A 17,731-nucleotide genomic window follows, 5' to 3' on the forward strand; every position below is an offset into this window, starting at 1 on the left:
TATATATAGTGCGCAGAATCGAAGCGATTCGGTGACCCGAATTAGGTTTTCGGTTCTTGGGCCGTTTTCGCTATCTGATCTGGCCCATTTTTCGGGCCAAATCAGAAAACCGAGTTAGGACCTCTCGGATTCGGTAACTGCTAAGTTGCTCTTATGCTGAAATGGTTTTTCGATTGATTATGGTTGCATTTAGTGCGCAGGATTTTTCGCTATATAACTATTAGCAACTGGCCAATAGTGGGCAGGAAGGGTGAGCAAGATTGGGGTAGAGGAAGCATACTGGAAACTAGATTCTGTACCGCATGCCGAGGAGTGATTAACGAAGCTTAATTAGCTTTGCGTTAGCGCCAGCCAAGGCATTGAAGTCACGTCAGAAACTTTGCTCCGATCCACATCCGGCGGTGGCTGACCCCTGGTGCAGTGGTACCACAAACCAAAACGCCACTCTCCTTCGAAGAGCGTGGAGGAGCTGTGGAAGGACTACAAGCCCAAGTACCCCAGGCCCAGAGCCAGGGCTGATCGAAACAGAGTCTCTTTGTCCCCTGCCTGATGATCGAATCAAAACTGATCGATTGGAACAAGAATTCAACAAACCATAGACATGTACGTACGGTACCCATGGGACATTGTTTTATTCTATCTCCTCAGGGAGTAATACAACAATTTACTATAGCTTAATTAAGCTAGCTCACACGTAAAACGCCGACAAATGCATGTTCTGCATCGACTGATCACGATCAGCCCTGGGAGTACTTGGCCTTGTAGTCGTTCCACAGCTGCTCCACGCTCTTCCCCAGGATCTGCACGAAGTAGTCGTCGCTGTACCCGTCCCTGAGCTTGCCGTTCATCTCCGCCACGAACCCGGCCTTGAGCGAGTCGCAGTAGTCCAGGAACCTCGCCGTCACGTCGTACCCCTTGTCCCACTTGTCGCCGCCTCCGGCCGCCACCCAGTGGCCCGGCACGTAGTCTGCCTTGAGCCGCACGTAGTCAGCGATCCCCTCAAAAATCCAAGGGTGCACGTCGTAGTCTTGCAGCCCCCACTGCCACACGTGCACCGCCTCGTGGTACAGCACGCCGGAGACCTCGGTCTTCACGTCGCCGGATATTCCGCCGACGTACTGGGCGCCGAGGTGTATGCCGTTGCCGATGGTGAAGGCGATGCGTTCTCCGATGTCCTCCACGACGAGCGTCACGGTGTCCACCGGCCTGCGGTCGGCCTCGGAGGGCTGGTTGAAGATGGCCCAGATGAAAGTGGAGGCGTCGGAGAGGACCTGCTTCGAGTAGTCGAGGCCAAAGGCCTGGTCGAACCGCTGCCCGCCGGCGGTGCTCGACGCCGTGTTGGACACCTCGAATGTCACGGCGCTAGCCGTCGTCGCTGCCAGCGCCACCGCCACAAGGGCGGCGACTGCAGCTACCTGCTGAAGCTTCATCTTGCGCTAATAATTAACGTGTGTCGCTGAGCACGCTATGGGTGTGTCGTTCAGTGGATATCTCATTTGCTATCTATGGTGTATATATAGGGGTTACCTGATCGGTTCAGTCAAAGGATTTGACTTGGAATTCGTCTAGTCTGGCCGTCTTTGGTCTCACTCCCTGCATAAATTTGGTGCAAAAAGACACCCCGGACGTCACGTTGTGTACTTATAAAGTCATATGAAGATGTAACACACGGTTGGCCTATTCGTCCTTAAAGCATGACTGCCTAGTACAAGTCATAACTTTGTCCATTAGATCGCCGTGTATCAATGATCACCATAGAAGCCCAGTGGCCCCGCAATTTGATTTTTCGTTTTTTTCGGAAGACTTGGACTAACTTTAGAGTTCTAGTCTTTACAAGAAAAAACTCTACCGATTGTCCGATTCTTCTTATCTACTAGACGGGCTAGCGCGCTTCGCTGCACCATTGTTTATGGGCCGTGACTTGCCAGCAAAGAGGGGGTTAATTATGGTTAAGTGTACACTCTGTTTTTATTCAGCGGGGCAGAGTTACGATTGGTTAAACATTTAAAAAAATAATCTACAGACCAAAGCAGCCTTGTTCCTTAGATTGATAAATTTGTTTCGGAAAGAGTTGTCTTTCAGTCTTAAGGATCGTCCTTTTACGAGTATGTTATACTAGGATCGATTTTCACTTGCAAAATAGAACACTCTTAAACCAGTTCAGGTTCTTGGTCGATAGCAGGTTGTGTTAGTTTCGAAAGCATATTATGTTCAGAAAAGTAGCTGTAAGAGTAGATACTTAGTTGCACAAGCACTACTTGCTGTTGTATAAAAATTTGACTGTTGTTTGTGTCGCTGAGCAAGCTATGGGTGTGTGGTAATCCTGTGGATATCTCATTTGCTATCTATGGAGTTTATATAGGTGTTAACTGATAACCTGATCGGTTCAGTCAAAGGACTTGACTTGGAATTCGTCTAGTCTGGCCGTCTTTGGTCTCTCTGTGTGGATAAATTTGGTGCAAGACACCCCGGACGTCACGTTGTGTACTTATAAAGTCATATATAGATGTGACACATGATTGCATATTCGCCCTCAAGGATAACTGCGCTACAGCCTGCGAGTAATGACTTTGTCCATTATATCGCCGTGTATCAATGATCGCCGTACGTAGAAAACTAGTGGTCCAACGATTTGATTTGATTTGATTTTGAGTTCCACTAACTTTAACTTTAAAGGAAAATATATACATCTTCCATCCCAAAATAAGTATCACGATCTTATCTAAATACGTATGTATCAAGACATATTTTTATTGTGAGCGCTGCTTCACGTACAATGAATTTCATACGATATACGCACTACACAACACATCCGCATCCGCCGAGGATCACATCATTACTATTTCTAAGCATCAAATTGAGACATGGTGCAGAGAAAGTACTAACTGGTCTCTCTCTCTCAGAAAAAGAAGTACGCTACTGATTCTACCTTCTGGATGTACATGGCATTGCACGTTTGTAAAAATTAATGCTACATCAACGATTGCAACAAAATATTTTGTTGAAATGTCTTCTAGGTCTGGACTTTTTTTTTCACTTGGGATCTCTTCCCTTTCCATTATCGAAACAATGGAAATACAGTGTCTTTGTTACCCAAAAAGACGGGAAACAGGAGGGAGATTAGCAGAACAGGATGAAAAATAACTACGTCAGCAGGAAACTCACTTACCAGCACTTGCAATCGAGATATGTATTGTTTATGGGACAAAAACCTGCTCCTAAGCTACAGTCCTATTAAGGCAGCAGACCAACATTACAAGTTTCAGACTAAACACAAACTGGAGATACAAAAGAACTCTTACGCAAAACACAGAGCCGCCACGACAGACAACAAAAGCTTTAGGACGCTAGCGAAAGACGCAGAGCAGCCAACCCATCAGCAGTTGGTGGAGCGTTCCCCTGCAGACTTCGCATGATCTCCTGCGTGTTGGCACTCAGCATCCTGGCGCCATCTTTCATTGCCTCAGTATCCTGCCCCTTGTGAAGACCTGCCCAAGACAATAAGTATGCACATGTAGTGAAGATAATCTCAAAAGGAGATCTGAGTTTGTAGCTTTGAAATGTCACACGATTTTGACATTTCCAAATCGCTTGGATGACAGCAGCAGGGCCAACCACAAAATATCTATCCCCTCAAGACAGATAAACATGCATCCAGGCAAAAAATTGCTAAAGAGCATTTGGAATAACATAAGTGCCAAACACCGCCCCCCCCCCCCCCCCCCCCAAACAACTTTGGACAAGAACAAAGAAAGAACAAATGCCTGGCAGATTCAATCCGACCACAGAAAAAACAAACAGGTGAATCTTACTAATTCTTTCTGCTCATACACTCTCATGTAAGCACAACATCCTAAAACAAAAGCCATATATAGGAAGATCTGAATCTTGAGAGGAATTTTAGCTTTCCAAATCCATTTGTGATGAGCACCATTTAGATTTCTTTCAAGCCACCGATAAAAGGATTTCACAGTAAAATTGCCAGTTTTTCCAAGATTCCAGTTTACGGTATCTTGATCATTAGAAACATTAAAGAGTCAACCTTGGCCCTGAGCGCACTAACAAGGTGGAATTCAGTTGCCTCATGAATCTCAAAACAAAACCAGCATCCAGGAATTTTTTGATAGTAATGTCAGGAGACAAATAGATATCATATAGGTCAGTGAACTGAGAAGACATAAGTCCATTCTCACCATCCCAGTTATCATCCCATAATCTCATTAAGGACCCATTTCCCAAGTTAATGTTCCTCCCAGCCAAATAAAATTCTCTTACTTTGAGCAAGGCTTTCCAGCAAGGAGAATCTTGCCGCCTCAACTTAATTGTAGGAACAGTGGCATTGGTGAGATACTTCCTCCTCACAACAGACTGCCAGAGCCCTTCCCCAGTATCCAGTTTTCCACCACCGCTTACATTAAAGACTTATATTTTGTGTCCTCAAATCTTTAACCCCCGAGCCACCTTTAGTTTTAGATCTGCACACCCTATCCCACTTCACAAGGTGATATTTCTTTCTTTTTTTCTCATTCCCTTGCCACATGAACTTCCTCCTGTGCTTATCCAACTTTTCAATAAAAGTTTTGTTCAGCAGGAACATAGACATATGATAAGAAGGTAAGTTAGAGAGACAAGCATTCAACAACACATTTTTCCCACCCATTGATAGGCTACATCCTTTCCAGGCCTCAAGCTTCTTCATGAATTTAGTATCAAGGGAATCCCAGTCCTTGTTCTTAAGAGAAGAAAAAACTCACTGGAACTCCTGAGTACTTGAGAGGTAGAGTACCGATCTGACAACCAAACAAAGTATTCTAGGTCTAGACTAGATCGACTTAGCATAATGTGTACTTAGTACTTCAAAAGTATTTATTCAAATTGTGGATTTCTATTAAATCATACTCCTCCCTTTTTAGTTTATATAAGCATTCTGTAAAATTTACATATTCAAGATTAATTCAAAAGTAGCCGTGCATCAACATGTTTTTTTTTAAGATGACGTACAAGCTGAAACCTGCAAGTTACTTTCTCTATCCCTCTCTGCACCAACATGTGCCTGACGAATATGTCAAGTCGTGTTGTGCCATCCGTCCTGCTAATTTCTCTAGTCTAGAACTTGCGAGACTTGCGAGATCACACGGAGCAGCTACTCTATCCTTCGGCCCAGGAACCATTTGGTCGGATAATTTCAATATAAAAAATTGTTACTCGCTCAGTTCTATTATTCTTGTCGTTGTTCCGGTTCAATTTGAAACGGAGTGAGTACAAATTTTTTGGGTAGAAATTTAATTAGACGTTGTAGACCAAAGGGGAAAAGATGGTTAAAGTGTTGTAGACCAAAGGGGACAAATGATTAAAGTTCACATGGATAATTCTTTTCCAACGCTACAATGCCATGAATTTGGGGGAAATACCAAAGCACCAGTCCGCAAATCCAAATCGAACCTAGGTCAAAATCTGAAAAATAGGAAATTCACTGTGAGATTGCACGGATCCACGAACATGAAGCGTAATCTATCGCTGACGCGCACCACCTAATCAAACCACCTCCGGGCCCTGGCTCTTGGCGTAGGTGAGGCCGCACTTGCCGCAGGCGAGGCGGTCGGCGTGCGCCGCCATGAAGGTCCCGGCGCCGCACTCCGGGTTGGGGCACTCCTTCCGCAGCCGCTCCACCGCCCCCGTCGCCTCGTCCACCCGGTATAGCCCCAGCACGGCGAGCTCGGTCTTCGTGCGCTCGTGCTTGGCCTTCTTGGGCGTGGTGTGCGTCTTCTTCTTGCGCTTCTTGGCGCCGCCGCGGAGCCGGAGGACGAGGTGGAGGGTGGACTCCTTCTGGACGTTGTAGTCGGCCAGCGTGCGCCCGTCCTCCAGCTGCTTCCCGGCGAAGATGAGCCGCTGCTGCTCCGGCGGGACCCCCTCCTTGTCCTGCACCTTGGCCTTCACGTTCTCGATCGTGTCCGATGACTCCACCTCCAGCGTGATCGTCTTCCCCGTCAGCGTCTTCACGAAGATCTGCATCGTGGCTAATCCGTTCCGCTGGTCGCCGAGATTTATGACCTGTTTCGGCTTCGCCCTTCGGCGGCGGCGGCGTGGATTGGGAGGCTTTTATGTAAGCCTAGGCCCCTAAGCTTGAACCGCACGGGCTCGCGTGAGACGTTCGATCGGTAACGAACGCTCGCGATCGAATGGGCCGGAACCGACTCGTGAACCAGCGGAAATCCGTACCGGACACGACACAACCAGGATGGAGTCTGAACTCTGAAGTAAACCAAACGCGACCAAGCTACGTGTAGACGCCTGAAACGGGAAGAGGCCGGAGAGGGTAAGAAAGAGAGAGGGAGAAGCGCGGCCGGCAAGCGGCGGAGGCAGAGGCAGAGGGCGGCGCGTTCGCTTCGCTGGGTGGAGGGGCGGAGATGGCCTCCATCGGCTCCTCCAACATCGGCTTCCAGGTCCTTCCGTCGCTTCCTCTCCTGCCCATCCCCCCTATCGTGGTGGATTAGGGTTTGATGCTTTGATGTGGTTGATTGCTGTTTTTGAACCTGACGGCGTGCGTGTGCGTTTGGATTGCTGCAGCTGCTGAAGAAGTCCGGGTGGAAGGAGGGCACCGGCCTAGGGGCGCAGGAGCAGGTGTGTGTCTACTCTCGCCTCCTCGGGAAGCTGAGATTTCATACCACGTCCATTTTCCCCAAATTATCATGTACAGCACTACGTAGTAGTATAATTTAGGGGTGATTGTAGCTTGTAAGTAACAGGGGATTTTCAAAGTGAGGCTTTAGAGTTAATTCTCCATATTTTAGTATGACTATGTTAGTACTAGATTGTGAGATCGATTCTGAATCTAATTGGCTCAATTGTAGACTTAGCAAAGGATAAAAGGGCATGCAGACATAAGTTTGTTTCTGGGTCATGATCACTGTGGGATAATATAAGAATATCTTGTTCAACCCGAAAGCTCCGAAGGAACTGAAGTTGGGTAGACAGTTTATATATTTAACTGGAATAATTATCATGGGTAGGTTATAAAATAGGAAATGATTTTGTCTGACCATCTTTTATATGTAAACGTTATTGCAACCTGTGATTACATGGCACTTGGATGAAGCTGCCTTGCGGCTTATAATTTTGCCATGTACTCTTTCGATTAAGTGTACTCACTTGTCCCAACTGCTTGTGAAACAGGGGAGGTTGGAACCAGTAGAGACTCGTGTTAAGAACAACAAGCGTGGTTTGGGTTCCAAAGAACCAAAGCCAAAGCCACTGGTCGAGGACGAAGTTGAAAAGGCTCCTAAAAGGCCCAAGGTGAGCAAAGGATGAGATTTGCAACATTATATTGCTTGATACATCGTTCTTGTTACCTTAATTGCAAAAATTCTTGTTATGATTCTGAAAATTTTGATGTCGTAATAGTTTACAAGTTCTGTTGATTTGACAAAATAATTTTAATCCGGATTGTTAACTACTGAGTTCTTTGTGCAGTAATTGGAAATGGTATTTGTGTTAGATAAACATAACACCTTGCATCAGATACTGCAGAATGTTAGCTTGGTTTAGGGGACAATACAGATGTGTTGTTCCTTGCACATTACTGTATCATCAACAAGTTACTTTTAGTTGTTACTTCTTCTGAAGGCATCTGACTATGTCCTAATTATCAGCAGGACACGATGTCAACGAAGAAGGCAAAGTTGGCTGCAAAGAGGATACGGAAGATGCAGGAAGAGGAGAAGCGATTACAAGAGAAGGAATTCGAAATAGCTTTCTTCAGGGAATTTTGGCCTGATAATGTATAAACCACAAACCTAATAGTGGTTTCACCTGCTGGCGTCACCTTATAAGGCCATTGCACAGCTTATTGGCGTTTCAGTAGTTTTTCACTACTTTTTTGTACCGTTTCTGCTGCACACTTCCTGTCTAAATGTTGTTAAAATTGACCCCAGTAATAGATGCTTCTGCACTGTAGAGGTATTATTGATCATCAGGAGTATGTTGTACAACAATTGTTCGTTGATTGACAAGATCACTTGGAATTATTGATCATATAAGATTTATTTGTGTTTCCTGAACTACATCCTTGGTAATTGAGACGAGTAACAACAAAACCACATTTATTACCAAGGGATTGCAATAACAACTGTTGTATACAAATAATTATGCATGTCAGGATCAAGGAGAAACAGAAAACAATGCCAGTATGGTCTGAAAGAATGCAGCAAAAAACTGTCACCACAGTTCGTGTCCATTGTCTATACAAATAATTATGCATGTCAGGATTATGCGTCGCTTCACAAAAGCATGCCTAGCTACAACACAGCAGCTATTGGGCGCCACAGCACTGCGTCTGGCAGGAGCTCGACTCTGCTGGCTACCTAACAAAAAAGTTTCTCATCTCATCTCTCCTAGAACGCCAATTCTTCCTCCTCTTGGGACGCGACTGGCAGTGTGCCAGCTGATGCGGCATCCCGAAGCTGGCCAGCCTTCTCGGCACTTATGTCCAGCAAGTACTGCAACCTTGATAACTTCTCAGGCTTCGGGATACTCTTCAAGTAAAGGCAGTACAAATCATCCAGCTCTCCTGGTGAGGGCCATGACAACGGCTTTGAAGCAGGCACGGCAGCGTCACATGCTAGTAAGTCATTCAATGACGAGATCTGCATTGGGATGAATTGCCGTTAGACACACAAGGAAAAAAATTTGGACAGAAACAAATGATAGATAGCAGATATTTTTTCAAAAATCTTGTAACAGGGATAATTTAACATTTAACTATTGCCAACACAATTTTAGAACATTTCAGTTGACAATTTCCCTGAATCTGGAAAGTAAATTTGCTTCATCAATCCTGATATGCTTTCCAGGTTACCAACAGCATTTTCTCAAAAGATACTTCTAGTTCTGCATACTGATGATTTTCTCTAACCTATATACGGGTCTAGGAGCAATCATGTAAAATTGAATAGAAACAAATTTAAGAAGCAGATAGGGGACACTCAGCACATACCACACCATCTTTCTTTTTCTGCCGAAGCAAAGCAACAGCCTGAACAAGGGCGTTCTCCAACCTAACCTTTGCAATGTCCTGCACAATCGACTTGGCCTTCTCAGCATTTATGATAAGATCAGCTGGCATCTTGACATACACTTCCTCTTCATCAAATTCGCCTGTGCCTGATGAAAAGATCTCCTCGGCAGACTTTTTGTAAATGGTTTCTCGCAACGGTTCTGCAATCAAGCTATCCAACTGAAAATTTGCTTCTTTCAATCCTCGGACCTGTTGGATACCAATCTGCCCTCGAGCTATAGAAGCTTCAATTGCAGAAGATAACTTCGTCGTTGTGATGCTTTTAATGATTTTCTGTGCGTGCTCATCAGGCAGACCAACCTGCTTCTGTATCTTTGCAAGCTGGTCAGCCTTGGATTCTGTTAACTTGCCATCAGCTAGAACCACTTCAGCCTGTTGCACAAATGCTTTTTCTGCTAGCTTAATGTGGACATCTTGAGCTTCCTTGCGGGTTAAACCAAGTATGTTTCCCAATTGCTTTAGCATTAAATACTCTGAATTGTCTTTCTTCGTCGAGATTGCTGTTCCAAACGAAACATTAGTCGTCTCCCCAGTGATACAGAACATCAAATATGTTTGATACAGCTCAGCTCTGTCTCTCAATGGAAGATCATCTTTGAGGGTTATCTCCTTCTGACTTGACTTGTCTAGCTTTTCTTTTAGCTCTTTATCAGGCCTAGTCTTTTTTAATGTTTCCAGTGATTCCCATTCATAGTCATCCTCTCCCTCTGATTCAGTGGTTTCAGGTTCTGAGGTCGTACTTGATGTTGCAGGTTCAGCAGTTGCAGTCGGCTCTCCTTTAATGTCAGCTAAAAGCTCACTTACAACAACTGTATTGAAGGAAATTAACTTCTTCAGTTCTTTTGCCTGTTCAATGCGGTTCCCAGCTGCTTTTGCTCTCTGAATGTAGTTCAGGAATAATTTCCGTACCTGGTCATTTGAATTCAACACAGATAAAAAAACTGAGTTACAGTGGGAATATATGAAAAGATATAATAGCTTTTAGAGAAGTAGGCAATTCTATAGCAAAATTTCAGAGGGAAGAGGCATACTGCTTTACTAAATATGGTCATAGCAGCCTCCTTTTTCAAGTTTAGACCTTGTGCTGCCTTCCTAACCGCATCTCGCCTATCAGCGTTGTATCCATCAACAGACACAATTGCTTCCTTGACAACCTGCAATGTTTGAAAAACGGTAAGAACACGACTTACACAGAAACAGATCATTAACTTAATGTGGATCAGGAGCTAAAACCAAACTTATGGAGAGTATGCCAAATGAAATGCACCAAAGAATGCATCACCTTTTCAAACAATTGGCCGCAGATATCAGTATGAGCAGCATCGACAGTTTCTTGAGGAATGCAGAGACGCACTTGGAACGCCATCAAAGCTTCAGTTTCATCCTTGCTCAGCTCTCCGTCAGCTACAAACTGCTGAAGCTTCTGTCTATAAATGTCTGAAGTTTGAAGCAGCATTAATATGTATAACAATCACAATATAAAGACAGTACTTTTAATCAGATCCTTTTGAGTAGTTTTTTCCTGGTAAAAATCAATTCATGATCGTAGACCACTACACCAGCAATGTACAGATGAAGTAAAATGCAGTGAGTTGCCTTGCTCTCGAAGAGTCAGGTATTATTTTGACAACTAAAGAAAGCAGAAGTATCAGCTGATGCATGATGGTGTATAATGAATGATTGCTTGCACTGATGGTCTAACTGGACCAAACACAGTTCTAAGTTTGACACATGATTACTAAGCGGTCAGCACGGCCAAGATGGTACCTTCATGCATCTTGCTAGCAAGTTCAGGGTCAAACTCTAACTCTTCACAGAGATTTTGGAGGAATGATGCTTTGCTAGGAGCCGCAGCCAACTCAGTGTTAAAGCATTTTGCAAGTCTCTTTCTGTATACTTGAGATTTGACATCTGAGATGATTGCTTCTGCTTCACGCTTCCCCAGTCCAAATATATTCCTCAGTTCATTCAAAGGAATGAGCTGCATTGTTTGAATCACAGAAAGATTTCTGTTAAGATGTCCACCTTATAAGGCACATTGCTAGACTTGATGGTCATAACTCTTAAGGCATGGGCAAAAATATACTCCCTCCATTCCAAAATACACCTCATATAGATTTGTGCACTTGGACCAAGGTAGCTCTCGTTTCTAGTGCCTGACCACTCATATTGGATTAATAGTAAATTGATGTGAGTAGGTATTGGCCAGGTGCGGGTACCAAGAGAAAAATGAGGTGTATTGTGGAACAAATGAGAAAAATCTATGAGTTGTTTTATGGAATGGAGGGAGTATAAGATGGTTACTTGCAAGAACAAAAACCATCAAACCGTCATTATACACTTGCAAAGTAATGTAATGCTCAAGCAATTTTGGTGGTGATTAATGCAAAGTTTACAGAACAATGACAAAAGATTAAAATACTTGTTATTGCTAAATCAACTGGGTAAAGCCAATCAGTGTATCATTAGACTTCGCATTTATATACTTTGGGAAAAATAGCTCCGCAGAATCGCAAACCTCACCAGTGAGGCTGACAAGAGAGGGGCTATAATAACAAATCAATAGTATTTTCTGGTTCAAGTTATTTTTACACTGTAAGCCCTGGATAAGACCAGCAATTTTGAACAAAAGAAATTATGTATATATTCTAAATCAAGTATTGGTTATGTAATTCAAGCCAGGGAACTAATGGTGGGCACAATTCACAATTTTTGCAATAAGCATAACTAATTACAGTCTACCAGACACTTGGTCCTGACAAAACCAGATGGTCTGAGCTCAAATTTATCCAGCAGCTGCGCTGTTTTAGTTTAAGAGTTTATACAGTTGGGTATGATCCTGATACTCTAAACAGATGAAACATGGTCTTTCTGTTGTTATTTCTTCACAACAGGTAACTGATATGACTTGCCACACGTTATCATCTCCTAAGTGCACACATTTTGAAGGATGTGAAAAAAGTACACACACTTTCTCTACTTATAATCCAGAGTGTATTTTCCTGACCCTGCAGCCATGCAACTTGCACTGGTCTACTTAATAAAAATCATCGCAACAATAGGGTTTATTTAAGTTACCCAGTTCATAAGAAGCCTAAAGAATTATTGAGAACTTATTTCAGATTGTCATTTCATATGGACCATCAGTTAACTAGATCAAATGTGAATAACATGAAATCACCTTCTCATTATCAAGGGGGCCGTCTGAAAGCACTTCTGTTGCATAGGCCCTATAGAGTATCTTCAGATCACCAGCCCTCCTATCATGATCAAGCTCTCCAGCTATGCAAGCCATGCACAAGAATCAATCATAAGGACAGTCCACCTCTTAAACTAATGAATCAAAAAAACTTTACAACTTTACCTAACGAAATAGGTCCAAGTCCACGCACAAATCGATCGCCTTGAGGGTGCTTGCTTAGTACTGTTAGCAAACTGTTAAATGCAAGAACAATCTTCACTTCTTCAATAACCTGTGTTGGGCTATTCCTGTAAGCATGATCATATGGTTAATATAATTTAATAATAGCCGATTAACAAAAACAAAGCAGTTTCTTTGATATTTCCCAAATTTCCATGGAAGGCAGATATATTATTTAAAGTAGTAGTCCGTCAAATAGACACTCACTCCTATAGTCATATGAACTGCATGATAGAATACATACAGCTAAGATTTTAACTGGAGATTTGAGTACATGTGTTATTGCTCAGGATACAAAATAATACTGAAAGCTTGCAACTCCAACAAGTCAGCGGAATTCTCGACAACATGACTGGCCCATGTGTGGGAAAGGTGGCACGTGATGGGTAACCACTTGTTGTGAACAGAGGAGAAAAAAATTATTCACCATTTCTTGTGAAGAAGTATTTTCCTCCATTATTTATGACAAGAATTTCTAATGAATTAAAAAGCTACATATCAGCTTAACCAAAATATATAGCCCTTTTTTTAAATCATTTGATTAGCAGTTAAAACATCAGCTCAGATTTTTCATGTAAATTGTCAAATGATGAAGTCAGTCAGCAAGTTTTGCAGTGAAGCAGGGTTCATACGCTGCTTTGGTACGTGACTTCAAGATGTCTAATGCTGATGAAATGTTTTCTTGAATCAACTTCTTTGCATGCTCCCTGAACATATCAGCAGCGATCTGCAAGAAATTTAAATGAGATATATTACAACAAAATATGCTTAGGTTCATGCCATTTTCCATTTCCTATCTACTTAGATTGATGTCAACAAGGAAATTGAAAAACGTTTATGCCATCTATAGTATATACTCTTGATGGCATGGTGGCGTACAATACCCATAGATTTATGCAATTTGGATATAGGTGACACGATGCCCCAGAACAGATGAAGATGTAGAAGCAAGTGAAGCCAAAGCATCCGAGCAGTAAAACTTTGATACAGCAAAGGGTTACCTCATCAGAAAGTTTATACGCAAGTTGTGCTCTCCTTACTTCAATGAGTGTGCCAATGTCAAGATCTGGAGAAAATTTATCCCAGTGAGAACATTCACGAGATGCAACAAGTAATATATTAAGTAATTAGTATAATAACAGAGGATAATCTGCCTATAGGCCCCGGTCAATCTAGTCTACTTGACTTAAGAATGGAACTGATGCCTACAAATAAGAATGGGTTTCAGCACTACCTCTCCCAATAGACTTGAGCTGTGACGTGTATAAATTTTTGGCATTGTCCCGCATAGCAATGTCTATCTGCCAAAAGATCATAAAAATGTACGAGAACAACCAAGATGTCAAAACACAGAAACATAGAAGCTATGCACCAAACTAACAACGAATGATCAAGCAACTCAAAAGATATGTGCCAAAATACAAGCACAAAGTATCTGAGCTACGTGACTGTGCAATATGTACATATTGAAGCAACACATGTCTCATCCTTACTACAAAGAAGCTATTCACTTTCAACTTCTACATCCATTCTGAAACAGAATTTTATATCCATGCTAGTCAAACTTTTGAACTTTGATCATGCTAGTCAAATATGCTAGACCACCATTGCATCAAGAAGGGCACAACACAACATAGAGAGTATCCTCGACATGCTTTCGTAAGCCTCCCACAATAGCAAAAGTGTTAGAAAATGGATGCAGTTACACTCCAACGTTCAGCAATATAATACTATGCCTAATGAAATAGCAAGAGTAAGACATGCTATGCGATGATTATTTTTATACAAATTTACCTGAGAATCAGTGATCCCGAAAAGCCTCTTCCATGGAAGTAGGAAGGCTGATGCATCTCCGAAGACAAGATTTGACACATAGATTAGCTTTTGAAACGCCTATGAGATATTTTCCATGGTTATAATCAGGGTCTGCAGACAGTTTTTGAGTATCCAACTATCCATGCATGTACTTCCAAACAGAGACACTTACCCGCCGCTGTTCCATGTCAGCATCGCGATCCCTTGTTTCCAGCCTTTCCCTGTATAAGCGTCTACCAATCTAATGCAGCGGGCAAAGTGAAAAGCATAAGCAGGAAGGGATAAAACACTGTAAATGTGAAAAGAGAGACTAAAGTGATAACAACAAGTGAGATGGATACTAAGATATAATAGAAAGGCTGATGCAATACCTCCATGTGCATATTTGCAGCATCTACATCATCGAGTCCAAGAGCACTTTTAAATTTCGTAATAACCTCAACCTCATTACCTTTGAGATCTTCATCTCCAGGAGGCAGTACTGAGTAAAGAAAGCTACAGAAGAAAATGGATAGGAGAAAGGATGAGCCAATGACTGATGCTCAGGAGGGTAAATCACAGCAAATATCAAACTACAAAACTGTCGGGTTGTGGACAGTATCAGTTCTCTAAAGATTGCAAGGTTCAACATGGGGAATTTATAGGTGCTTGGTAAAAAGATAGTGATACATTCAATGTCGGGTTGTGGATAGTATCAGTTCTCTAAAGATTGCAAGGTTCAACATGGGGAATTTACAGGTGCTTGCTAAAAAGATAGTAATACATTCAAGGACTGAGTAAACTTAATGCCACAGAAGTTCAAAATTCTGGACAAAAAAGGATCATATGAGAAATATTTAGTTAAATCCTGCTCACTTGGACTGGCAATATCTTTCAACTGTGTAGATTAATATATTTGCCATATGCAAATGATATGACTGAATATGCCATCAAAGTATTTCCAAAATAGCATAGATCTGTACATTTACAGAAATATTATAATGTAAGAACTTTGCATGTTGACGTTAATAAGATGTCAAAACTAAGGGACAGGAGTGGGCGGTTGCTAAGAGAGGTGTAGCCATGTAGGATAACGGATAACCAGAACAAATCAGCACCTAGAACACAATATGATTAGTTCGCTATACAATTACTGTTCAACATAGAAGTCAATATTTATCTGGTCATTCTGTGCGTCGCCATGTTCACAGTCATGGGAAACATATGCAGATCACAAGGGCAGCGATGCTCACCTGGCATACAAGTCACAGAGCTCTGCTTTGAAGGCTGCATCTTGTGTACTAACTCCATACCTAAGATAAAATAAAAGGATAAGATAATGGAGAATGCAGCCAAGGATCCAGTGCACAGTTTTAACAGGTATGATTATACAGGCTGCATCACCAATTCACCATAACAAAATATTTACTGTCTTACATGATTGATTAATTAGCGATAGTTCACAAATTATGTATTTCATCTTTTTCTGAGAAAGCATACACCAGAAAATTTGCTAGCATGACAAATTGGAGTTTCAAAAGTAAATAACTGAAACGTACTCCGTACTATATTGCGACCCCTAATTGGACAGAATAGATGAGCAGAACAACAGAAGGTTGAGATGATCAAATAGTTAGCTTCTATAAACGATATACGAACATAAAACGAACGCAGCAACTATATAGGGCAATCCAAACTCACTTGCTCGCGATGGCCTCCACCTCGCTGGTCTCCAGCTTGGTGGGGTCGTCGCAGCCGACGACGTAGTTGTGCAGCCCCACGGCGGCAACCTCCGGCACAACAGAGTTTACCGCGGCGGCCCCTGCGACGCTAGCTGCCCCGAGCACGGCCGCGCCCGCGACCGCTGCGGCCCGGGAGCCGCCGCCGAGGCGGAGCCCGATGCCGTAGCCCGCCGCCACGGCAGCCGCGGCCACCGCGAGCTCCGCCGCCGTCCGAGCCGCGGGCGGCAGCGACTCCACGAGCGGCTGCACGCCGGTGAGCTCCTTCCGCCCCCCGAACACCTCCTCCCTCCGGCCCCCGAACACCTCCCCCCGGGCCGTCGCGTCGCTCTCGCCCTCCCCGTCACCAGACCCCGCCGCGCGGCGGAACTGGAACCGCTGGCTCCTGAGGCGGGCGAAGGGGGCGGCTCGCCGCGGCGGGAAGCGGAGGAGCGGGAAGGGTTTAAGCGGGGCGAAGAGGAGCGCGGAGGCGGCGGCACGCGGCGAGGGCGAGGGCTTCGCGGAGACGAGCGAGAGCTCCATTGTAAGATCTGGCCTGTCAGCGGAGGTAGTGGATGGGTGCTTCTTCTCGCCGGCGGCGGCGGAGGAGGTACCGAGGCGGAGGGTGTGGATAGCGTTGCGACGATGGATGGGGGGGATTGGTGGGGCGGGGGAGGGGTGGCTGGACAAAGGAAAAGGGGGTTGGGCGAAGACAAGGGGGTTGGGCAGAAGGCAGAACGTGAATTTCTCGGACCGGTGGGGCGGGGGACTGCTTTTTTTAGAAACAGAGAGAGAAGGGATTTTTCTTTTCTTCATTTTGAACTTGAGAGAGGAGATAGTAGTATTACTGCATTAGTGTCTTTTTCTTTTAGAGACAAAGGGCACTATTACAGCTAAAACAACTGTGCAGTGACGAGTAGCTCCATGCTACTGCACGACTCGACCTTGAACTCGATAATGATACCGCTAAACATAAATAAGAAATTGGGGCTTCTTAAAAGAGAAATTCATGCTTGCTCTGTGCACAATGTCATGGCTATCTCTAACTCAGACACCTTAATTTTTCATGCAAGTGAATTCACGTAATGATATCCATCTTTAGGTCTTTCGGTGGTTTGAGTTGTCGTTCAGTTTTTAATACTCCGACACTTTTTTATTTTACGAAACAACACGAGAGTCGAAACGGATCTGACATAGAAAATTATATAAGAACCATACAAAAGGAAAAATAAAAGGAATGTCAAGGAAGGGAGAAGGTGAAGATCAAGCTAAGGTGACCGAACCACATGTCCAATCCTAAGATCAAAGATCCAATATCTAATGTATTCAACTTCCGCTTTAACATTGTTAACAACTTTCAAGAAGGATAGCAACTTGTGTTGGAAGATGTGGTTGTTTCTTTCCTTCGAAATGAATCAAAGAGAGCAGTAGCACTGCTAATCCATTCGCACTCTTTCTACTTAAACTTTTCCTCGCCCCGATTGAGCCACCATTGCCTAAGAGTCACGTTCAAAATCCACCTAGCGACTGAATTCCCTGATTTTGATCCAATTTGCCACTCATATTCATATCGAACGAGCAAAAGCACAATCAATGAGGAGATGGTACGCTTTTTCCTATGTGTTATGGCAGAAAGGGCACCATTTGTCTTTCTCAATACTAGGGTTGGACATATGGACCGAAAAATGAACTCTCAAACCAAAAAAGAAAGAAACCCTTTCTCAA

The 17,731-nt window shown here is 43.5% G+C and overlaps 4 protein-coding genes across 5 annotated transcripts; 1 reads left to right on the top strand and 3 right to left on the bottom strand.

Annotated features, from left to right (window-relative positions):
* Nucleotides 1-584: 584 nt before the first annotated feature.
* Nucleotides 585-1,506, bottom strand: LOC100829117. Its single transcript, XM_003574059.4, has one exon. The coding sequence runs from the start codon at nucleotides 1,428-1,430 to the stop codon at nucleotides 738-740; it is 693 nt and encodes a 230-aa protein (XP_003574107.1). The 5' UTR covers nucleotides 1,431-1,506; the 3' UTR covers nucleotides 585-737.
* A 3,818-nt stretch (nucleotides 1,507-5,324) lies between these two features.
* LOC100822760 (ubiquitin-40S ribosomal protein S27a-1) lies at nucleotides 5,325-6,142 on the bottom strand. Its single transcript, XM_003571887.4, has one exon. It carries the CDS (start codon nucleotides 6,010-6,012, stop codon nucleotides 5,536-5,538), a length of 477 nt encoding a protein of 158 aa, XP_003571935.2. The 5' UTR covers nucleotides 6,013-6,142; the 3' UTR covers nucleotides 5,325-5,535.
* Nucleotides 6,143-6,254: 112 nt separating this feature from the next.
* On the top strand, nucleotides 6,255-8,057 carry LOC100829417 (G patch domain-containing protein 11). Of its 2 annotated transcripts, none has more exons than XM_010236555.3 (4): nucleotides 6,255-6,443; nucleotides 6,568-6,621; nucleotides 7,174-7,293; nucleotides 7,650-8,057. In XM_010236555.3, the coding sequence occupies exons 1-4, from the start codon at nucleotides 6,408-6,410 to the stop codon at nucleotides 7,782-7,784; spliced, it is 345 nt and encodes a 114-aa protein (XP_010234857.1). In that variant the 5' UTR covers nucleotides 6,255-6,407; the 3' UTR covers nucleotides 7,785-8,057. The 2 variants fall into 2 exon arrangements, with proteins under 2 accessions (XP_010234857.1, XP_003574108.1); XM_003574060.4 differs by having other exon boundaries at nucleotides 7,653-8,057.
* A 25-nt stretch (nucleotides 8,058-8,082) lies between these two features.
* On the bottom strand, nucleotides 8,083-16,691 carry LOC104583675 (protein TIC110, chloroplastic). Its single transcript, XM_010236556.3, has 15 exons — nucleotides 15,990-16,691; nucleotides 15,542-15,601; nucleotides 14,681-14,804; nucleotides 14,482-14,550; nucleotides 14,289-14,387; nucleotides 13,729-13,795; nucleotides 13,496-13,560; nucleotides 13,127-13,221; nucleotides 12,438-12,562; nucleotides 12,255-12,355; nucleotides 10,841-11,054; nucleotides 10,356-10,510; nucleotides 10,105-10,227; nucleotides 8,993-9,982; nucleotides 8,083-8,642 (listed from the first exon to the last, which is right to left on the bottom strand). Exons 1-15 carry the CDS (start codon nucleotides 16,547-16,549, stop codon nucleotides 8,391-8,393), a joined length of 3,099 nt encoding a protein of 1,032 aa, XP_010234858.1. The 5' UTR covers nucleotides 16,550-16,691; the 3' UTR covers nucleotides 8,083-8,390.
* Between the last annotated feature and the right edge of the window lie 1,040 nt (nucleotides 16,692-17,731).

Source organism: Brachypodium distachyon, chromosome 3, assembly GCF_000005505.3.
Source record: "Brachypodium distachyon strain Bd21 chromosome 3, Brachypodium_distachyon_v3.0, whole genome shotgun sequence".
NCBI classification, from domain to species: Eukaryota; Viridiplantae; Streptophyta; class Magnoliopsida; order Poales; family Poaceae; genus Brachypodium; species Brachypodium distachyon.